The sequence below is a fragment of the Eriocheir sinensis genome, chromosome 36 (genome assembly GCF_024679095.1).
Source record: "Eriocheir sinensis breed Jianghai 21 chromosome 36, ASM2467909v1, whole genome shotgun sequence".
NCBI lineage: Eukaryota > Metazoa > Arthropoda > Malacostraca > Decapoda > Varunidae > Eriocheir > Eriocheir sinensis.
In genome coordinates, this window is record NC_066544.1 from 3,327,494 (window position 1) to 3,351,967 (window position 24,474).

Here is a 24,474-nt window from a genome sequence, read left to right on the forward strand (position 1 = left end):
CAGCCGCCAACCGGCCTGCTTGCTGCTTCACCTCACCCGGGGATGTTCCTGAACCTTGGGCAAGTGGAACTCGCCAGCACACCTCCACCCCTTCTCCGCTGCAAGGTGACTCTACACCATCTCTTAACACCACCACCGGATCAGGCACGTTATCACCGGACTAGTCCTACGGACGAGGGCAGTGCTGCACTGTGTTGTACTGGCTCCTTGTTATCCGGGGAACTCGACACCACCCCGCGACGCCACCGCCGGTCCAGGGGCGTCATCGCTAGATTAGGCCTACTGGCGAGAGGGACTACTTTGTACTGTGTTCTGGTGTTTGGTTATTACATGGGAATATCTAAAGCCTGTGTATGTTGATCCCCCCCCTGGTGAATCCCTTTTTTTACGAACAGAGTCCTGGCGGCTGGAACGGCGAGACGGAGCTCCGAACGTCCAGCCTTTACAATCGGTATGTGCAATTATCTCGACAAGAGTAGCCTACCACAGCAGAGATAGATCGGCCTGAGAGGAAAATGGAGAAGAACAGAGGGAGATAATCCGTAGGAGGGTAGTTTAGAATGTACGTACAGATGAATAATTCTCTTAGGAATAATAGTAGACGAGAGTAACCTTCAAATCAACCCAATCGTTATGGAAGGCAGGAAGGAATAAAAAAAAAAACTATAGCCTCCTCAGTCCCTTCTTCTTCCTTTTTCTTCAATCTTTCATATCCATTTTCTTCAATCTTTCATATCCATTCATCTTCTCTGATTATTTCTTTCACTTTATTACCTCCCTCTTTCTTTTTCCCTTTCTTTTACTTCCTTCTTTTATCTTGTCTACCAATTATACTTAAACTCAATCGCTATGATATTTTTTGATCCCACTCTTCTGTTCTTCATCTTTTTCCTTATCTTCCTCTTTCTTCCCCTTTCCTTTCCTCCCTCTTTCATCTTCACCTAACATGTACTTGAACTAAAAGAGTCAATACTTCTAATTTTGTCTGGAGGCGGGAAGCTTATTCCAATGACGAATAATCTTGACAAACATTACTCCCACCGTCGATGCTACAAGTCGCCCCAATAATCTTCAAACTGCCGTTCATTGTTGTCGATTGTGTTCAAACTCGACGATTGTGTTCAAACTGGACAAGTTTTAAATGATTCAATGCTTCGATTTGAGAATAAGTCCCGCTAATCTTAAAGGTTACTTCGTTTCGTTGTTGTTGTTGGTGGTGGTGTTGGTGTGTATGAACACAACGAGACCAATCATCTAAGCCAGAGGTCTGTAACCCATAAGAGCCAGTTTCTTCAAACTTAGCAGAAAAGCAGTCTTGCTGGAGCCGCAGTGTAAATTGTGAATGGAAACTACGAAACATTAATATTTCCTCCTCCATATGGGAGCTAGATAATATACTCACAGACAAGACAAGAATGTGAATTACACTAAAATAATAAGTGATAATAATGATAATAATTTGAATTAATAATAATAATAATAATAATAATAATAATAATAATAATAATAATAATAATCAAAATAGCAGATGCCATAAAATAAACTATTATATTTATGATGCCCCTCCTTTAATCTAATATGCCACCAACATATTGTCAATCGTTTAAAGTTTGTTACCACGACTGCACAAGTATTACACACTTTTAAACAACATGCCAACTGTACTTAATAAGGTCTCTTGAAAGAGCCGCATGCGACCGTTGCCCAAGACTGTAGCACTGAAGCAGCATTTACCCTGGAGCCCCGATCCATGGACTACCAACACCAAAGCCGATGCCGGAATCCATTGGTACGCGCCCGTTTGTAGGGGCAACCAAATTCTTGGCGATGGCGAGTTCAGTCCTGGAGGCTATCAGTTACAACACACCGGAGGCGATGCGACAATTACCTCTGCCCCTTGGCCTCCTCCATGCACTTTGGGTTGTCCCATACAGAAAACGTCCAATGAACAGGGTTGGGTCCTGGGAAGCGTGCCATATGCCCGTATGGCCGGAGTTGACTTTAATTAACCGACTATTCAGGTTATAGGCCAACTATCAGTCTCAAGGAGTAATCGCCGGTTTGACACAGTCATGTCAGTGATATTCCATGATTATGCTTGGGCAATTATTATCGAAGGCATCAATCCACCCCTCAAAGTCACTGCATCAGCGTTTGTCTCACTGTCAAAATGGAAGAATACATAATGCCTCCTCTTCCTAAATACAAATGTCAGCGATGAAATAAAAGCTGTGTGTGTGTGTGTGTGTGTGTGTGTGTGTGTGTGTGTGTGTGACAAACATGACAAGAGGCATGTCGAGGTGGTAAGTTGAAATTAAGGTAAACAGTAATCATTGTATTGCGCTATTTGTCTCACCTGGCGTTGAGAGGGAAGGTAACGCGAGCGATGACACTTCGGCTGCTCCACACGCGACTGCGAATAAACAGTCAATTATTTGTTGAGGAATAGAGTCAGTTATAAGGTGAGATGCATTACAATTACCTCTACTACTACTACTACTACTACCTCTCTCTCTCTCTCTCTCTCTCTCTCTCTCTCTCTCTCTCTCTCTCTCTCTCTCTCTCTCTCTCTCTCTCTCTATATATATATATATATATATGTGTGTGTGTGTGTGTGTGTGAAGTGCAATCAATATTTAAGCTGGCAAGCAATAACAAGAAACAATTCAAATTGTACATCCGACCAGTGTAAAGGCAGATCTGAACAGGTAGAAATCATCACCATACTAGCATTCGAAGAAAACTAAACGTTTATTTCGATATGTAAGCAGCAAGGGTGATCATATATAAATTACAAATGTAAACTTTACAAAAAAGAGTTAATATGTAAAATTAGACGCAGCTGAAGATAAAAAAGGAATTCTTATTGGGCTTCTTTTACATGGGATTGAGGCAACACATTTGCAAAGATTTGCTGATCTAAAGAAATATATTTACAAATTTCCAAGGATTCAACAAGTGCCTCACTTAGCAAAGAGTAGTCGGCGTTTTTTTTCGCCGAATTTGCCGAACTTTCGACTGCAATGGGGATATCATAGTGGACACAGCAGGGCAAGTCCGTTCAGGCGCTCTTGCCCGACGGTACTCCTCAAATAGGTTTTCAGGCTTTTCAATGCTGAGAAAGACCTCTCGGCTTCCGCGTTGGAGACTGGAAGCGTCAACAGAGTTTTCAAGAGAATGGCGAGATTGGGGAACATGCTGGTGCTGGCGTGTGCCTGGGCTTCTTTGATAGTTTGGAAGACCGGAACAGATAATGCCCAGCGCTCCGCTTCCGCCTTCAGGAGTGTCAGGGATTCGATTTCGAGCTCATAGAGCTTCGCCGTTTGAAGCAACAGCCGCAACATCCGTTTCGGGGCCTTTGAGGAGTTGCTTGAGCTGAAGTGCGACAGGTACTGTGTCGTCGCCGAACCGACTCTTCAACTCAGCCAAGACGTGGTCCACGAACGGAATGTACACCGCCCGGCGGTAGTACTCCTCAGCATTCTCGCACGGAACATTTGATCGCTGGGTCTGTCGTCCACAGAGTCGTGGCACAGGGACGGTGTCATGCGATGACTCCACCTCGACCCAAAGCTCTTCCGCTTTCATGAACACATCGTGGAAATGATTCACCGCATCTGCTCTGAACTTGGCAAAAATCTCGATGCCACGAATCGTGGCATAGGCTGACACCAGGTCGCCATCTTTTCTCTGAAGAGTTCGGCTCGGCTCGAGAGTATGCGCCAATATACACTCCACTACAACCAGTCCAACGAGAGAGCGGGAAACACGTATGGCGATGAGTATATGTTGTAAAGGACTGGTAATTTTTACACTGGATTCTGGACGATATAAAACACAGCATTAAATATAACAGTAGGCAATCTGGTTAAATAAACTAAATGTTGATCGCCTACTCCTGAACAAAATAGTTGAGGCGTATTTGTGAAGTAGAGAACAACGTACCTTTACCTCTCACACACCACAGGAGGACACACACACACACACACACACACACACACACACACACACACACACACACACACCGCTTAATAATTCAGTGGATACCACCTTTGCCGGACACATGGGAGGCTGAAGTTCGAGGTTTTTCGCTGATAGGAGCAGTAACTGTCCCCCCTTGAGCAAGGGGGAATGGAGGGGTGTGGTATGTGAGGTCCCAGCAGTACCCAGGGATCGGTCCTCCGAGCTCAAAAGAAAGCTCATTCAGGGACAATCCTGGCTGGGGATTATGCGTCCAGCATGTAGGTGGATAACACACACACACACACACACACACACACACACACATTTCTAAGAACAAACATTTTCCTCAGATGCAAGATAGGAATGTTATTTTTCCTTCACCCCTAGAAAAGGACCTTACACTCCAAGCTGAATACAACACAAGTTTTACATCGTGAATGATAACAACAACTACTACTACTACTACTACTACTACTACTTATATTACTACTACTACTACTACTACTACTACTACTTATATTACTACTACTACTACTACTACTACTACTACTTATATTACTACTACTACTACTACTACTACTACTTTTAGTACTACTATCACTTCTACTACTACTACTACTACTATCATTACTACGATTGCTATTAATCGTGCTGCTACTACTACTGCTACTACTACTACTACTACTACTACTACTACTACTACTACTACTACTACTACTACTACGATTGCTATTACTCGTGCTACTACTACTACTACTACTACTTTTACTATTACTACTACTACTACTACTACTACTTTTACTATTACTACTACTACTACTACTACTACTTTTACTATTACTACTACTACTACTACTACTACTACTACTACTACTACTACTACTACTACTACTACTACTACTACTACTACTACTACTACTACTACTACTACTACTACTACTACTACTACTACTACTACTACTACTACTACTTTTACTATTACTACTACTACTACTACTACAACTACTACTACTACTACTACTGCGACTACCACTACTACTACTACTGACCTGGAATCGCTGTGGTGGCGCATGATAGAGGTTCGAGTGAGTGACAGGTGTGTGGGGGGGCGGGGAGGGCCATGGCGACAACACAACACTTGCTTGAAACTCTTGCGGAAGTTTTTAGACATGAACCCATAAACGAAAGGGTTGACGCAGCTGTGGGATGAAAGCAAAGCAGGTGTGTATTATGATTACGTGTGTGTGTGTGTGTGTGTGTGTCGGGAGGTTTTTTTTTGACAGTTTTTTTTTTTCATAACCTTAATACAGCGCTATACCACAACTCCTTCAAGTGACATATCATTCAAGCCACCCACCATTATCCCTAATGCACACCAAAGGACGCCCCCGTGACTCAAGCTCCAAACAGCCACCAATGAAGGTAAATCAATTGCCCAATCTTATGATCATTACCACAACCACCACCACCATTATCACAACACCTGTATACACACACACACACACAAATAAATAATACATACACCCCCTAAGAAAGTGTATACAGTCGCTACAGGCAGAATAAACAAAAACGCCCGCGGGTAGAATCAGAGAAAATAAAGGACGGAAGTTGATGCAGTTAGGAAGTGTGTGCCTATTTCATAATCTGCATATTGTCTTATGTCTAGGAGTTCGATTAGCTTTCATTGATGACTGTACCTGTTACAATATGAGAGAAGATCGGCTACGGTGGAGACATGCTTGAGTGTTGGGGAGTAGGTAGGCACCACGGAGTAGGCCTTCAGTACATTCAGCACCAGCACGGGCGACCAGCACAGCACGAACAGCAGTACCACAACCACCAGCATCGACACCACCTGGGCGGCAATGGTTGTGGAGAGAGATTGATGGTGGAATGAGGATGGAGGAGTAGGTGTATTAGAGAAGGGATATCAGGGAGGTGTGTGTCTGTGTGTGTGTGTGTGTGTGTGTGTGTGTGTTTTGGAGAGAGAGAGAGAGAGAGAGAGAGAGAGAGAGAGAGAGAGAGAGAGAGAGAGAGAGAGAGAGAGAGAGAGAGAGAGAGAGAGAGAGAATCTGTGCCCGTATAATAATAAACAGGTCTATGAGTGAAGTTTTCCTTTCAGTTGGAAGATCACTCACACCTTGTCTCCTGACTCCTATGATTACTCTTAGAATCATTGCTTTGCTCTTACATCGCGTGAGAGGTAAAAGAACCCCGGAGGGTTTTTTGGCGGCATAAACATAGGAGTAAAATTTTGACAGCATAAGCAAGCACCACAGTGGAAGCGGCAGAAGATGGACGGCACCCACGGAGGAATTTTCGTAGTCGAGGTGATGCGCTGAACGAATATAGTACCTCAGAACTAATTTAAGAGTAGAGACTAGGTAGAAGGTAAGTAGACAGGTCCTCAAAGCCCGCCCTGCCTGACACTGGTCTAATTAAGCAAAACTCAAATCTATACACTTGTAAATTTTATAATTAATATATAACTTTGAACCCATAAATATTTATCAAAGAGCCTACATTTAGGCCTATATTAGTAATAAGAGAAAGCGCAATTTCTTCTACTAGTGATCTGGTTGCGGGCAAAGAGGGCTCATAAAAGTATAATCTCTGGAGTTACTCGCATTAGTAGAAGCGACGGGTTTTTTTTTTAGGAGTCTTTACAGATACGATCCCTGACTCACCTGAAGCACCTCCGAGTCTTGGGCGTCACGTCGTCGCCTTCGGGAGTTGTCGTTCAAGAGCGATCCACCGTCAGCACTGTCCGGGGGTAGGGAAGGTGAGTAAGTCTCTCTCTCTCTCTCTCTCTCTCTCTCTCCACACACACTCACATTTGGCCCTTGCCGGTGATGGCCCGCCGGCGCGCCACCATGGTCACGATGGCCCCGCCGATGGCCGTGTAGGCGGCGGCCATGACGGAGGCGGGCAGCAGCAGCACAACGGCCATCATATAGGTCTCGTAGCCCCGCCACAGCCGCGGCGAGTCCCAGTCCCGCACACACCAGAAGGCGCGCACACGGGACCCGACCTCCATGTGTACCTGTGTGTGGACGTGTGTACCTGTGTATACATTGGTGGTGCAGACGCGGCTATTGTATGTCTCATTGCCCCGACCCCATAAATGTGTGTTAGTGTATGTGGTCACAAGATGTTAATGTTGCACACACACACACACACACACACACACACACACACACACACACACACACACAAACCCAGAGGTCTTGTTGCCCAAACATCAGTAAAATATTTCAACAGTGAAGCAAGTGGGATGGAGGGAGGAAGAACGAGAGGAAGGGCAAGGAGTGGTTGAGAGTGAAGTAACAAGATAATAATTGAGGGAACAATGGGAGGTTACGACTCAAGAAAAGAAGACGGGGAATGAAGAAAGGAAATAAAAATAAATGAAAGGGAAAGAGCGGTTAAGAGGAATGGGCGAAGAGAGGGAATGACTAAGTGTGTGGCTTGGGAAAAAGAGTGGAGACATAAATGTGGAGATGGCAAGAATAGAATCAGCATGGCCGTGAGTGTGCATATGGATGTGTGTGTGTGTGTGTGTGTGTGTGTGTGTGTGTGTGTGTGAGAGAGAGAGAGAGAGAGAGAGAGAGAGAGAGAGAGAGAGAGAGAGAGTAATACAAAACAGGACGTATGTAGGTGTGAAAAAAAAGGATAGAGATGTGTGAAAAGAAAATAGGAGGATATAGCTGCACATGTGTGTATGTGTGTGTGTGTGTGTGTGTGTGTGTGTGTGTGTGTAAGTGAGATTCACCCACGGCCTGATCACAAGCTGGACTCGTCATCGCCAGCAAGTACCCTCCCGATTAGAGCAAGGCTCATTCGTCGATCTTTGGGTACTGCTGGGACCTTCACACACCACACACCCCACACCCCTTGCTCAAGAGGGGACAGTAACCGCTCCTTGTCAGTGGAGAATATCGGTGTCCTTTCTCCTCAGAGTTTTCTTCTGATTGAAGGTCAGGTTTATGGGATACTTTTCGTAGTCCATCTTGATTTCCAGAAAGCGTTTGATAAAGTTCCACATCATAAATTACTTTATAAATTAAAGCAAATAGGCATTGATGGTCAAGTAAACCAATGGATCGCGAATTGGTTGAACAACAGACAACAAAAAGTGGTGACTGACGGATTTAACTCAAGAGTGGGCACCGGTCACCAGTGGCGTCCCTCAGGGCTCGGTTCTTGGCCCAGTGTTCTTCATTATTTACATCAACGATGTGGATGTTGGACTCAATAATTGCATTAGTAAATTTGCAGACAACACAAAGATTGGTAACTCGGTTCTCACTGACGAAGACAGGCAAAGCCTCCAAGAGGATTTGCACAAAATTTCAGCTTGGTCGGATAGATGGGAGATGCCCTTTAACGTAGACAAGTGGCAGGTCCTTCAAGTTGGAACAAGAATAAGAAGTTCGATTACGAAATGGGCGGCGTTAAACTCACAAGCGTTGAATGCGTTAAGGACCTCGGGGTCAAAATCGCGTCAAACCTCAAATTCTCACATCAATGTATCGATGCAGCAAATAAAGTGAACAGAATCTTGGGCTTCATTAAAAGAAACTTTTTATTCAAGAATAAAGATATAATACTTCCGCTCTACAATAGTTTAGTCAGATCCCACTTGGAATATGCGGTACAGTTTTGGTCTCCCCACCATGCAAAGGACATTGCTAAATTAGAAGGTGTTCAGCGTCGGGCAACAAAAATGATCCCTTCCTTGCGCGGCAAATCTTACGAAGAAAGGCTTTCCACCCTTAACATGTTCTCTCTTGAGAAACGCCGCCTCCGAGGAAAACTGATCGAATGTTTTAAAATACTTAATGGTTTCACGAATGTAGACAGAACAAAATTGTTTATGATCGATGACACTTTGCGAACGAGGAACAATTGCATAAAACTCAAATGTAGACAAGTAAATTCAGATTGCACCAAATTTTTCTTCACCAACGTTGTAGTGCGAGAATGGAATAAGCTCCCACCTTCAGTGGTCCAGTGTAACACGATTGACTCCTTTAAAAACAAGCTCGACCGACACTTCATTGAACTTAATATTAACTAGAGTAGAAATGCAACGTTTTGGAGCCATCTGATTAATATAGAATCACTTACGTTTATGGACAGACCACCTAGTCTGGACCATGGGGTCTGTGTGGTCTGATTGTCTTTGTAAATCTTTGTAAAACTCCATTCATTAGTAGCTGAGCTACGTGTACGGGGTCCATAGCAGCCTTGAATTTGGCAATATTTTCATGAAAATTAGCATGAGATCTAAGGTAAGCTTAGTATAAGCTATTGAAAGACAGCGCAGTGAATGAAATGGACAAAATAGCAAAGTCCGTATAAGCTATTGAAAGACAGCGCAGTGAATGAAATGGACAAAATAGCAAAGTCCGTGCATGTGCAGTTCAATTTGGGACATTTCCCGATAGAAGGACGGAATTCGACGCCACACCTTGTATGGAGTATGCATCTCACGTGTGGGGGGGCTCCACCCACACGGCTCTTCTGGTCAGAGTGGAGTCTAAGGCTCTTCGTCTCATCAGCTCTCTTTCTCTTACTGATAGTCTTCTACCTCTTAAATTCCGTCGCGATGTTGCCTCTCTATCTTCTATCGATATTTTTACGCTGACTACTCTTCTGAACTTGCTAACTGCATGCCTCCCCCCCTCCTGCGGCCTCGCCTCACATGACTTTCTACTCATGCTCATCCCTATACTGTCCAAACCCCTTATGCAAGAGTTAACCAGCATCTTCACTCTTTCATCCCTCACGCTGGTAAACTCTGGAACGATCTTACATCATCTGTATTTCCTCCTGTCTACGACTTGAAGTTTTTCAAGAGGAGGGTATTAGGACACCTCTCCTCCCGAAATTGATTTCTCGTTTTGGCCACTCTACTCTATTCAGGAGCAGTACGTAGCAGGCTTTTTTTTCATTATTGTTTTCTTTTTTTTTACGCCCTTGCACTGTCTCCTCTGCTGTAAAAAAAAAAAAAAAAAAAAAAAAAAATACACCGGGCCTGAGCGGAGCCGAACATCCACCTTCCAGGCCGTGAAGCCTGGCAGCGCAGAGCTGTGTGTGTGTGTGTGTGTGTGTGTGTGTGTGTGTGTGTGTGTGTGTGTGTGTGACTTTACTTAGATGGACATTGGTGGAGCGATGTAAGTGTGTGCAGTCTTGGTTGAGCTACTGTGTGTAGTATTTTAAATTTACTCAATCTTTTTTTCTCTCATTCATTCAAAAAATTTTTTTCTGCTGTCACGTGTTCGTAGTATTTGAACTTGGTGGTTTCGCCTGCAAAGGTAAACGTTTTTTTTCAGCTACTAGGTCGACTACTACCTGTGCCAGCTGCCAGCCACTCAGCTGACTCCACAGCACTGCTTTTCAGCTTAGCGGGGTGAACACCGCTAGGGATCGACCCGCTTAAAACGCTGATCATATATCAATCGCCCCTTTCTTGTGAACCAACCGGTCCGACAAATTTCGGGTCTCCTTTACACGCTTTACGCCTCCGTGGTCTAGTGGTCAGCGTGCCTGGCTTCTACTCCGCGGGCCCGGGTTCGAATCCTGGCCCGGGCAGTCGGCGCGCAGCTCATCCAGCTGTTCATCATCCCTGTCGGGGTAGTGGATAAATGGGTACCTGGGGAAACCTGGGGAAGGTAAACTGTGGTAACCCGGATGTCACACTGGCCCTGTGTCCCGGGGTAATGGGCTCCCTCCCACCACAGGCTCAAGGGCCAATGTTACGGAGATGAGCACCGAGGCCACGCGCTGCTACAGCGTATGCCCCCAACTTTAGCTTTAACTTTAACGCGCAAAAATATTTGGTTTATTTCATGATTTCAAGAAAGCTTATTGTAATCATAACCGCTTGAGTTAAAGTGGTTTGTTGGTGTTACGTGTGTTGTGACGCTGTGCTTACTTCACCTCTCACCAGTACACAGTGTATAAAATGCTTCACCTTTCACGCTCGTTAGCGTTGCAAAGTATCACGCCTCATTCATTGACTCCAAGATATAGAAGTTTGCTGGCTTAGTTGTGAGTTGTCATCTTTTTATTTCATTTGCTGTCGACAGTCCAAGCTCGACTCCATTATTCATTCCGTCGCAGGTCCGTGTCACTCCCCATGAGGCACTTTGTGCATTCATTCTTTCCTTTATATTAGTGCAACTTTTTGTTAAGTGTTGTAACCTATTGTGTTATTAAATAATGTTAATTCTAAGCTTGTTTTGCCCGTTTATTGTTGCCGATTTTCGTTGGTTACTGCCTCCGTTGGACGCATACCTGTTTGCATCTACCACTAGGTGTACCAAACTTCAAACGGTTGTGTAACAATAACTATGTGTGGGTGTAAATGTGTCAGTGTGTGTAGGAGTGTGTGTGTGTGTGTGTGTGTGTGTGTGTGTGTGTGTGTGTGTGTGTGTGTGTGTGTGTGTGTGTGTGTATTTACCTATTTGTATTTACCTATTTATAGTATACAGGGACTGGGCTCAAGCTCGGTCACTCCTGTCTCCAAATCAATATTTGTCCAGCTTTTTCTTTGTTTTATGGACACTGCCAGCTTCAACAATGTCTTTGCTAAGTCCATTCCATGTATCCACACTCCCGTATGGAAAACTGAACTTCTTTAGGTCTTTCAAACGAGTCTCCTTTCTCAATTTCTTACGGTGTCCTCTTAGTTGCCTTCTCCTTTCCATCTCGATTAAATCATTTCTATTCATCACTTCCATTCCACTCGTATTCCTCCTGTACAACGCTATCAGGTCTCCTCTTTCTCTTCTTTCTTCCAGTGTTGGTAAGCACAGTTCCACTATCTAGTCTCGTATGGCAGGCTTGATAGTTCGGGTACCAACTTAGTCGCAATCCTTTGAATCCTTTCAGGTTTCTTATGTCCTTTTTCTTGTGTGGTGACCAGACAACTACCACATACTCTAGCCTTGGTCTAATCAATATTGTTATTATTTTTTTCATCATGTCCCCATCCAAGTAGTGAAATTCAACTCTAATATTTTGTAACAGACTATATATTTCTCCAATTATCTTTTTTTTATATGCTTCTCAGGTGTCAGTGTATTTTGTATTACAATTACTAAGTCTTTTTCTTCCTTCACTGTGTCGATGACTGTCCCTCCCATCTTATACACTATACTTGGTCTATTTTTACTCCTAGCCCATTTTCATTGTGTGACACTTCTTTTCATTGGACTCCATTTCCCATTTTTACTCCATTCTGGTATCTTATTTAAATCTTCATGCAGTTTATTACAATCATCCTCATCTCTTGTATTTCTAAGCAGTTTGGCGTCATCTGCATACATATTCATGTAACTTAACTTTTTCTGGCATATCATTTATATATATTATAGGAAACATTATAGGCGCTAACACTGATCCCTGTGGAACTCCACTTGTGACCGTTCTCCATTCTGATATTTCATCTTTCAACACAGTTCTCATTTCTCTGTTTGCTAGGTAATTTTTTATCCATTCTGTCATTTTCTCCCAAATCCTCCTCTATTTTCTACTTTCCACAGCAGTCTCTTATGTGGAACTTTATCAAATGAGTTTTTTAGGTCCAATAAATATGCAGCCCGCCCATCCGTCTCTTTTCTGCACTATATCTATTACTCTTGAGTAAAAACATATTAGATTTGTGACACAAGATTTACCTTGTCTGAATCCAAATTGACTATTATTATTTTCTCTCTTTCTAAATGGTCTATACCCACTGTCTTTTAATTATCTTCTCACACAGCTTGCACATGACACTTGTTAGAGAAACCGGTCTATAGTTCAGAGGCTCTTTTTTGTTTCCGCTCTTATATAATGGGACCTCGCGTGACCTTTTCCACTGTACTGGGACTTCCCCGGTATTGATTGAACAACTTATATCATGAATTGTTTCTACCAGAGAGCAGTTCAGCATGCTCTCAAAGGACAGTTCCTCTGTCTCTCTACATCACACTACATTCACAAAACACACACACCTTTCCCCAAAATTCGAAATTCAAAATGGCGAAAAACAATACTGCCTCGGAGTCCCCGCCTGGGGGGTGGGAGGGGGACCATAAATTCCCCCAGGGAGGACTCCCCTTCTGGCTGCCGACTTGAGAGGTGTCCTGATAACTCCTCGAACCTCCTCCTTATCAATTTCTGCAACATTCGTGGTCTTCGTTCTAATTTTCATTCTGTGGAACACAATCTCTCCTCCTCTAAACCTCATCTTCTCTTCCTCACCGAAACACAGGTTTATGAGGCTATTAACAGCAACCTCTACTCTGTTCCCTCCTACTATCTGTATCCTAAATTTCAATCCAAAGCTGGATGTTGCGCCTACGTGCGCAACGACATCACTTGCTCTCGTGCCCACGACCTTGACTCTTCTGAATTTTCCACCATCTGGCTAAGACTTCATTGTCATTCTATTACTAAATACATCTGTGCTGTTTATCTCTCACCTAACTCTACTAACTATGTAAAATTCTTTGACTATTTGAATTCTACAGTGGAGCACATCTTCACTCACTCTCCCTTCGCTGAAATCTCCATCTTGGGAGATTTCAATGTTCACCACCAGCTTTGGCCTTCATCCTCTTTCACTTACCAGCCTGGTGAACAAGCCTACAACTTTGCTCTCCTCAACGACATAGAGCAGTTGGTTCAGCACCCTACACGTATTCCCGACCGTCTTGGAGACAGGCCCAACATTCTAGACCTCTTCCTTACCTCTAATCCTTCTGCTTACTCTGTCAAACTGTTCTCTCCGCTGGGCTCCTCCGATCATAACCTTATTTCTGTTTCCTGTCCTATCGCTCCTGTACATCCTCTGGACCCACCGAAGAGGCGATGCTTCTGGCATTTTGCTTCAGCTCGGTGGGTCGACCTGAGGATGTACTTTTCCGATTTACCATGGAATGATTACTGTTTCCAGGAGAGAGACCCCTCTGTGTGTGACCAGCGCATCTCATAGGTGATTGTCTCTGGAATGGAGGCATACATTCCGCGTTCTTTCTCTACTCCTCATGCTAAAAAGCCTTGGTTTAATCATGCTTGTTCTCGTGCTATTAAAGATAGAGAGGCAGCTCACAAAAGGTTCCAGAGCCTTCGAAGTCCCGCTAACTATGACCTTTACATTTCAGCCCGGAATCGTGCCAAATCAATTCTTCGACTTACCATAACTTCTTTTATCAGTAGAAAATGTCAACACCTTGCTTCTTCTAATTCTTCCCGTGACTTCTGGCATCTAGCCAAAAATATCTCCTCCAATTTCACTTGTTCCTCTTTCCCTCCTCTCCTTAACCCTGATGGCAGCACTGCCGTCTCATCTGTCTCTAAGGCTGAACTCTTCGCTCAAACTTTCTGTAAGAACTCCACCCTGGACGATTCTGGGCATATTCCTCCTACTCATCCCCCCTCTGACTCCTTTATGCCTGTTATTAAGATTCTTCCAAATGATGTTTTCTATGCCCTCTCTGGCCTCAACCCTCAAATCTTTTGTCTCTGCCTATCAACATCTATCTTTTCTTCCTGCTGGAAGTATGCCTTTGTACAGCCTGTGCCTAAGAAGGGTGACCGTTCCAATCCCTCAAACTACCGCCCTATAGCTTTACTTTCCTGTTTATTTTAAGCTTTTGAATCAATCCTTAACCGGAAGATTCAAAAGCACCTTTCCACTTGTAACCTTCTATCTGATCGCCAGTATGGGTTCCGCAAGGGGCGTTCTACTGGCGATCTTCTTGCTCTTTTAACTGACTCTTGGTCATTCTCTCTTAGCCGTTTCGGTGAAACTTTCTCTGTTGCGCTAGATATATCGAAAGCCTTCGATAGAGTCTGGCACAAGTCTTTGCTTTCTAAACTGCCCTCTTTCGGATTCTATCCCTCTCTCTGTTCCTTTATCGCCAGTTTCCTTTCTGGCCGTTCTATCTCTGCGGTGGTAGACGGTCACTGCTCTTCCCCTAAACCTATCAACAGTGGTGTTCCACAGGGCTCTGTCCTATCACCCACTCTCTTCCTGTTATTCATCAATGATCTTCTTTCCATAACAAACTGTCCTGCCCACTCATACGCCGACGACTCCACTCTGCATTATTCAACTTTTTTCAATAGAAGACTCTCTCAGCAGAAAGTACACGACTCCAGACTGGAGGCTGCAGAACGCTTAACCTCAGACCTTGCTATCTTTTCCGATTGGGGCAGAAGGATCCTGGTGTCCTTCAATGCCTCAAAAATTCAATTTCTCCACCTATCAACTCGACACAATCTTCCAAACACCTATCCCCTATTCTTCGACAACTCTCAGCTGTCACCATCTTCAACACTAAACATCCTCGGTCTATCTTTACTCAAAATCTCAACTGGAAACTTCACATCTCCTCTCTCGCTAAATCAGCTTCCTCGAGGTTGGGCGTTCTGTATCGTCTCCGCCAGTTCTTCTCCCGCGCGCAGTTGCTATCCATATACAGGGGCCTTGTCCGCCTTCGTATGGAGTATGCATCTCACGTGTGGGGGGGCTCCACTCACACAGCTCTTCTGGACAGAGTGGAGTCTAAGGCTCTTCGTCTCATCAGCTCTTCTCCTCCTACTGATAGTCTTCTACCTCTTAAATTCCGTCGCGATGTTGCCTCTCTTTCTATCTTCTATCGATATTTCCACGCTGACTGCTCTTCTGAACTTGCTAACTACATGCCTCCCCCCCTCCCGCGGCCCCGCTGCTCACGACTTTCTACTCATGCTCATCCCTATACTGTCCAAACCCCTTATGCAAGAGTTAACCAGCATCTTCACTCTTTCATCCCTCACGCTGGTAAACTCTGGAACAATCTTCCTTCATCTGTATTTCCTCCTGCTTACGACTTGAACTCTTTCAAGAGAAGGGTATCAGGACACCTCTCCTCCCGAAGTTGACCTCTCTTTCGGCCACCTCTTTTGATTATTTTTTAGGAGCAGCGAGTGGCGGGCTTTTTTTTATTATTGTTTCTTTTTTTGTGTGCCCTTGAGCTGCCTCCTTTGTTGTAAAAAAAAAAAAAAAAAAAAAAAGAAATTAACTGTTCACTGCACTGTTTTAGTACTTGACCTGATATTTCATCTCGACCCATTGCCTTCTTACCATCTAGTGATTTTAATAGCCCCATTATCTCCTCTCTATCCACTTTTGTGCTTTCCATTCTCTTGACACTTCTCTCTTCATTCCTCTTTTCAAATTCTGTCTCCTGGGCAAAAACTTTATGAAAGCTTACATTTGATATTTCACAGATTTCCTTTGTATCCTCGTAGACTTGGTCACCCACTTTGATCGCAATCACAGCTTCTTTCTTCCTCAATTTCTGATTTATATGTCTATAAAAAAGTTTTGGGTCCTTACATTTTTCTATTATATTCTTTTCATACTTTATTTCTTCTCGCCTCACTTTGGTGTAATCATTTCTAGCTTGTCTATAGCTTTCCCTATTATCTTCAAACACTTTTTTCCCTCTTTTCTTTATAACATAGTAGGGTACCCACTTTACCACACCTTCATTGTGTTTTAAGGAAGTAATCCTATTTTTGCTGTACTTTTCTCAACTTTTTCATTTCTGACCAATTTATACTTCCAAAAAAGCTCTCAATTCATTATACTTAACTCTATTGTAATTCCTTCTTTTTCTTTATGGTTTTCTAATCCAATTTCTTCACATTCTTCGTCAATTTCTATTTGTAATACTTCATGGTCACTCCAGGGGGCACTCGTGTTGCACTTCACTTAACAAGCCTGTTCCTTTAGTGAAAATTGAGTCCAATCATGCTGGTTCATCCTCGTTTCCTCCTTCACCCATTGTGTCACGAAGTTTTCTGTGGCCAGTTTTAATACGTTAGCTCCCCATGTAATTTATTCACCTTCCACTTCAACCTTTTCCCATTTACAGTTGAAGTCCCCTGCCAGAATTACATTCTAGCCATTTCTAATGATGTTCTCTAACGCTTTATTTGTGTTTTCTAACAGGTTGTTATAATTTTCGTTAGTCCAGCTTGCTGTCTGAGGGGACACATAATTATGTTACCATTACTGTCAGTTTTTCACCGCATTTCAACTGTAATAGAACACTTACTGTGTGCGTGTGTGTGTGTGTGTGTGTGTGTGTGTGTGTGTGCGCTGAAGTGTGCATGCGCGTGAGTGTCCGTTGGTGTGTGTAGCTCAGTGTGGGTGTACCTACATGGCGGTGCAGCTGTGTGCGTGGGTGTGTGGCTGACCTGCATAAGGATAACAGGGGAGGCGAGGAGCAGCGATAGAAGCCACAGTCCCACACAGAGCCGCTTGGCCTGGGAGATGGTGCAGCGATACTGGGCCCGCATGGGATACACGATGGCGTAGTACCTGAGGAAGAGGCATATGAGAGGGATGTAAATTAGTACACCTACTACTAAGCGTTTCAGAGGCCGTGAGGCATCGTTTTTCGCAAATATCCTCTAAACAAACTGTTGCATCAGTATGGTATTTTGGCACGGCTTTTTTTATACCCTGCCCTAATTTTTGGCAATATAATGCATTGCCAAATGTAACTAATTTAGGAGCTTACTCTTGACTCTGATGACGAAGCCTGGCATGGCCATCTAGACGTGCATGCGAACAGGAGAAGCGTGACGTTGATTTGAAGGCTATACCTACCCACTACCTCACACTCCTGTGTTCCCCTTCCTTCCTCCAAATTTCCCTCCCTCCTCGTCTCTCTCTCTCTCTCTCTCTCTCTCTCTCTCTCTCTCTCTCTCTCTCTCTCTCTCTCTCTCTCATATAGCACTTCAGAAACGGCCAACCATACTGGAATAGCGATCACAGTCGTTACCATAACCCACCCTACCATACTCAGCATAATTTTCGAATTATGTCACCATGGTAAATTAACATCTACATAGCTGAATTTTATATGTATAATGCATATTAGAGAGAGAGAGAGAGAGAGAGAGAGAGAGAGAGAGAGAGAGAGAGAGAGAGAGAGAGAGAGAGAGATTTTTTTTTTTGCCATCAGCCCTGGCTGGGCTATTAGGCCATATTTATTATTTTTTTGAGGTTTGTAGTTTTATTTTTAATCTTTTTGTCATCATCATCATTCATAGTCATTCATTCACATCATCCACATAGCTTACCAAAAAAAAAATATATATATATATATATATATATATATATATATATATATATATATATATATATATATATATATATATATATATATATATATATATATAAATAGGAAAAAAACATAAAATAGAACAAATACATTGAAGGGGACCTATCCGAGGCTAGCTAAGTAGGGGTGGGCGGGAAAACCACATTCACACACACACACACACACACACACACACACACACACACAGGGCTGTGTGGCCCAGCAATAGAACAACATCGCATATAAAAATGAGATAACAAATATATCAATTTTATATGTATCACCTGTAGGTTATCACGTGGACCACAACAGTAATAGTACATTGTTTACATAAGATATATGTAGCATTACCATGATGTTATGTATATATTTCATATATAGTGATAAAGTAGAACCCCCCCAAAAAGTTATGTCGTCACATCTCGTCGATCAAGCAGGTCTCTCTTAAGAAAAGCATCAATATGTCGGTCACCTCGGGATTTCCGTAGAACTGCGTCCAAGGTGATGGGAATATCCCTCGCTCTGCAGTAGTTTACCAGTGGATTGCGTTCACGGATAAATCTACTGCAGTGCAAGATGAGGTGACTGATAGACAGTATAACATCACAAGTCTGACATAGCGGTGGAAATGTTCTATTGATGTAAAGGGTCAGGTGTGTGAGCCGGGTGCAGTTCATGCGCACCCGGCTCAAGACGATTTCGTCGCGGCGAGTGGAGCGGTTTGCAGTGCTCCACTCGCCTAGCGTTGGTTTGACGGTGTTTAGAGCCAGGTCGGTCCACTGACTTTGCCACAGAAGATGTATTGATGTTTTCGTAAGAGAGAGACTCGACTGAAGATCACGAGGGACTTCCCAGGTCCCCTCGAGTTCGACAGTCGATTTAGACAAGGCGTCTGCCTGCTCATTGCCGTGTATGTTGCAGTGACCAGGCACCCAGATCAGCGAGATGGACTTGGGACATGAGTGGAGTTTATTAATCATACGACCCTGTATTTCATTTGTGTCTGTTCGCAAGGACTCAGTGGCCTGAAGGGCTGACGTTGAGTCTGAAAATATAATGACTGAATTATGATGAGAATTAGCATAATCTATGGCTTTATCAATAGCGAAAAGTTCTGAAGAGAAGATAGATGTATGGTTCGGCAGCCGATACCTGAAGGCACATTCACTCGACCATACACTTGCACCCACACACTCATCCGTCTTGGAGCCGTCAGTGTACACGTGGTGGAAGTTCTGGTCACTAGCGAGCAGGGCACGGAAGTGCTGGTGGACCTCCGCCTCCGGCGTCATGGGTTTAGGTCGTGGTAGCATGTCACAATTTATGTGTATGTTCGGTGTTTCCCATGGCGCTATATTTAACGTCACCATGCAGTTTGTCGCAGTCACTCAAATCCACACCTAGCTCCTGGCACAGCGAGTGGAGGCGCACGGCAAGTGGCCTGCGCGGTGCTCTGAGCCCGTGCTCATATTGCACCAGTGGGGCGCAGGCCACGTTGCCAATGCTGGTATTTCGGAGTGTTTTAATCCCGTACGATAGGGATGGGCAAGTACCGTTAATTTGAGTACCGGTAGTACCGGTACCGAAAACTTTGGTACCGTTAGTATCGGTACCGGTACCGGTACCCGAAGGAGTATATTTTTTATCTCTATGACTTCTGATGAAATTCCCAAATAAATTTCCTGTAAAGAAAACTCTCTCTCTCTCTCTCTCTCTCTCTCTCTCTGAATGAAGTGAATATTTATTTTTTTCGATAAAAAAATAGCATGTATAGTTATTATGGATGTACTCGATCATAGTCTAATAACAATAACAATATTTATTAGCAATCTAAAAAAAAAAAAAAAGAATCGGACATGAAGAATTATCCAGCAACTCCAATAAATAAATCAAATAATAAAATAATGGAAACGGGAGCTGTGATGGAAACGGAAATCAGGACAAAATGGTGGGAACTTGGGGGGACGGTCAGCGAGGCAGTGACTCAGCGTCTCCATACAGGGCCCCATACCGCGTGATACCACATGAGGCGGGCGGGCGAGCGCCGAGCGTCACTAAGATCCAGACGGTACCGGTACTAGCGGCAATGCGCAATGCCGAGTGATCACGACGCTTCCCGGCACCCAAGTGATCATGATGCTTCGCGGTACCCGGTACCGGTACCTGGTACCGCGAAGCCTCATGATCACTTGGGTGCCGGGAAGCGTCATGATCACTCGCTGGTACCGGTACCGTACCGTTTAGCTGGTACCGTTAGTACCGGTACTGGTACCGGTACCTGCCCACCCCTTCGTGAGCACCAAGTGCTCTCGACGGATACGGAGGGGAGGAACATTTGCCTCCACCTCAAGCCGGGCTGTGCGTGTACATCTTAGGGCTCCAAGGCACTTACGCAAACATTCATTCTGAAACACATCCGACTCAGCGTGGCGTCGGATGCCGAACCATACACCTGCGAGCCATAGTCGATGTGAGCTCGAATCAGGGATTTGTACACCATTAATAAAGTTTTTCTGTCTGCTCCCCAAGAGGTGCCGCATAAATATTTGAAGATATTTATTTTCTTACTACAACGAACAAGCAAGTTATTTACGTGAATTTTCCAACTGAGTCTGCTATCAAAGTGCAGACCCAGGAATTTAACTGAATTTTTGAATTGTATCGGCTGGTTATTTAAAGTTAAGCGCAAATCAGGTACTTTACGTAAAGTAAAAACAACACCGATACATTTATGAACTGAAAACTTAAAACCCCACCGGGAGGCCCAGTACTGGACGGAGTCAAGTGCAACTTGCATCCGCTCAGCCGAGAACTGTGCGTATGGCGAGGAGTGCCATATCGCACAGTCGTCGGCGTACAGTGAGTATTTAAGGTTTCGGGGGACGGGAGTTGTCGACAGAATATCATTCATCATAATACAAAATAAAGTTGGACTAAGAACACTGCCCTGGGGCACCCCGTTTTCCTGGACGAATACGTCCGAGATTACGTTGTTAGGCAACCTGACAGAGAATGTTCTGTCCTTCAGAAAGTTACAAACAAAAATAGGCAAGTTTCCTCTTAAACCGTAAGCGTGCAGTTTCATGAGAATTCCGTGTCGCCATGTCATGTCAAAGGTTTTGTGGATCTCGAGAAACAACCCTATCATGAATTCTTTCTTGGCAAATGCCTCTGAAATACATTGCTCCAAATTCATTAAATGATCCATTTTGCTTCGATACTTTCGAAAGCCACACTGTTGATCATTTAACAATTTTTTTGACTCTAAGAAAAAAAGTAGCCTTTTATTTACCATTCGTTCCATGACCTTACATATGCACTCCGTTAAAGCAATAGGACAAAACGAACTGGGATCCGTAAGGCGGCCAGAACTCTTTGGTATCGGTATGACGTGCGCAAAGTGCCATGAGTTTGGAAACGTTCGAGACATCCAAAGCTCATTGTACAATGCTAATAGCTTGGTCAGGTTGTCCTGGCCAAGATGCTGAATCATACCGTACGTGACCGTGGAAGGTCCGGGACTGGTGCCTTTACAGGTCTTTAGCGCAAGGAGAAGCTCATTCATCGTAAACTCGGTGTTGTAGTCAGAGTTTACGTCTTCCGTGGCAAAGTCTATGTTATTTTGCTCGGCCGCCTGCTTGTGGTGTAGGAAGGCAGGGTTATAGTTGGCCGAGCTGCTAAAGTTGGAAAAACTCCTGGCCATGGTGTTAACTATATCCACAGGATCGTCGATGGTGCTATTGTTTATGAAGAGGGTGGTGATGGGGTTGTATGGTCTTTTGTTGTCGAGGCAGCGTACTGTGGACCAGACCTGGCTGAGGGGGGTGAAGCGATTCACTGTGGATACGTAGTTACGCCACGAGTTGCGTTTGCATGTTCTAATTTGTATCCTTGCTTTAGCCCGTGCCTCTTTGTATGCTATGAAGTTCGAATTAGTGGGCTGTTTATTAAAGATCCTGTATCGTCTATTGCGTTCTCGGAGTGCTTCTCGGCAATCTGGTGTCCACCATGGGACTGCCCGCTTTGTGTGAATTGCTGAAGTTGTTGGAATAGTAGCCCGTGCGGCGTGTAAGATGGAGTGTTGCACGCCATCGACCTTAGCATCTATGTCATCCCCGGATATATCAATATCAACGATCCTTGAAAAGGACTCCCAGTCTGCTTTCTTAAAGATAAATTTAGGTGGCGGAGGTGGTGTGACAATGTCGCGTGAATAAGAAATGCAGATTGGTAGGTGGTCACTTCCCAAGGAGTCGTCGAAAGTACCCCAGGTACAGTCAGTGTGTATACCTGGGGAGGCTATAGACAGGTCGATGGCGGACGCTTTGCCTGTCCGATCATCTATACGAGTCGCACTTCCGTCGTTTAAAAGACAGAGGTTTGTGTGGAGCAGGATGTCAACTACTTGCTCTCCGCAACCATCACACCTCAGACTTCCCCATTGATGATGATGTGCGTTAAAATCGCCCAAAATTAATTTATTACGGGGTAATTCGTCAAAAAGTGAAGTGAGTGCACCGTCATCAATGCGGCCATGAGGTGGACAGTACAGGGAACAAATAGCCAGATACGTGCCATTGAATTTTACTCTGCACGCGACAGCTTCCAGAGTAGAGTTCAAATTCACTTCTGTTTGTGGCAGTGTCTTGTGGGTGTACACGGCAACGCCGTGACCTACGTGTCTTCTATACGAGTGGTAGTGTTTAAGAGCTTGGGGATCAGGTTGATCTCCAAGTCTCGTCTCCTGTAGACAAATAACGGACGGCCTGTGTAAGTGAATAAACAGTGCTAAATTGTGCTCTTTATTCCGCAAACTTCTACAATTCCACCGAAGTACCGTGAAAACCATGGTTTAAGAGGAGCGGGGTTGGCCGGTGTTCTTAGGTTTCTTACGTCGCCGCTTCCCATCGCCGGGAGAGCGGCTGCCAGAGGACCACTTCTGGTCGTTACCAGTGGAGACCTCCATGGGCTCATTTATCACGAGCTCCCTGGAGCTTGAGGAGAGGGAGCGTAAGGTAGACCTGCCTCGGGAGGAGGCAGTGTCTCGCCCACGCCGCTCCCCCGCGGGCTCAGGGTTGACAGCAGCACGAGTTTTTTGGAGGGTGGTGAGGTTAATGCAATCACGCTTGTCGTCCTTCGGCTTGACAGAAGGACTGGTGACAGCATTAGAGTAGTTAGCAGTGTTGGCAGTAGTAGTAGCAGTAGTAGTGGCAGTAGTAGTAGTAGTAGAGGCATCAGTAGCAGTGGTAGTAGAGACAGAGCTAGTGTTGGGTGTTGAGTTGGTGGTGGTGGCAGCAGTGTTTACTGTGAGAAAAGCAGGTGTGGGGGTAGAGTGGGGTGGAGATGGCGGAGTCGGGTCAGTTTGGATTGACACAGAATGCATCTCGGGCTTGGCATTTATCACCGATGCGAAGGAAACATTCAGTGCTGGCGTCTCATGCACAGCCTTCACCTTCTTCCTTGCATCGAAGTAAGAAATGCCATCAGTAGCCTTAACTGTACAGACCTCTTTCTCCACCTTCCAAGCGGGGCAGTCCCGCGAGGTGGTGGAGTGAGCACCCTCACAGTTACGGCACTCACATTACGCATTCCTCGACCTTGTGACCCCCTCCAGCGCATCTGGCACAGAAAAGCTTTGGAGAACGACAAGCGCTTCCATGGTGGCCATACAGCTGACACTTAAGACAACGAAGGGGGTTGGGGATGTACGGTCTACATTCTTTCTTCTCGTAGCCAACTTCTACTTTCTGAGGGAGAGCAGAGCCGGCAAAAGTGAAAACAACAGTGGCGGTCTTAATCCTCGTGCTGCTGACAAGACGAGTTACGTGGCGGGCTTCAATTACGCCTTGATCCTTCATCTGCTCAAGGATGTCATCCACTTCCATGTCAATGAAATCGGGATGGGTGGCAACACCCTTACACGAATTCATGTTCACCGGAATCGAGACAGCAACCTTGTAGCAGTGAAACATCCGAAGCTTCATCAAGTCACGCACTTGTGAGGGGAGGAATGTTTCTACGAGCAGGTCTCCACTGGCAAGTTTCTTAACATTACTGACCGCGCCTGCCTGGCCGTCAATCACTTTTTTGATGATAAAACCATTCAAACTTGAAAGTTTGACGTCGTCAGAGTGAATGATCAGAAACTTTGCGCGAAGCGGGTCAACGAGCGGGGTGGTGGTGGTGGGCGGTGGTGGTCGTTCAGGTGGGGGAGGTCGGTCCGGTGCTCCTCCCATCCTACTGGGGGGAGGAGAGGGTTGGCGCTCGGCCATAGGGTAAGGGAGGAGTGGGACGCAAAGGGGAGGAATAATTGGTGGGTCTACTAGGTATCGGGCTAACCTCTAATGTGCTCTAG

The 24,474-nt window shown here is 44.7% G+C and overlaps 1 protein-coding gene across 2 annotated transcripts in view; it reads right to left on the minus strand.

The window, feature by feature from the left end:
• The window catches only part of LOC127007627 (QRFP-like peptide receptor), a 98,729-nt gene that overhangs the window by 34,694 nt on the left and 39,561 nt on the right, over window positions 1-24,474 (minus strand). For both annotated transcript variants that reach the window (XM_050878780.1, XM_050878779.1), the window contains exons 4-9: window positions 17,209-17,332; window positions 6,798-7,006; window positions 6,651-6,726; window positions 5,661-5,818; window positions 5,013-5,162; window positions 2,357-2,413 (exon numbers count right to left, since the gene is read on the minus strand). In XM_050878780.1, the coding sequence (XP_050734737.1) occupies window positions 2,357-2,413; window positions 5,013-5,162; window positions 5,661-5,818; window positions 6,651-6,726; window positions 6,798-7,006; window positions 17,209-17,332 (774 nt within the window). The remainder of the gene's footprint in view (window positions 1-2,356; window positions 2,414-5,012; window positions 5,163-5,660; window positions 5,819-6,650; window positions 6,727-6,797; window positions 7,007-17,208; window positions 17,333-24,474) is intronic.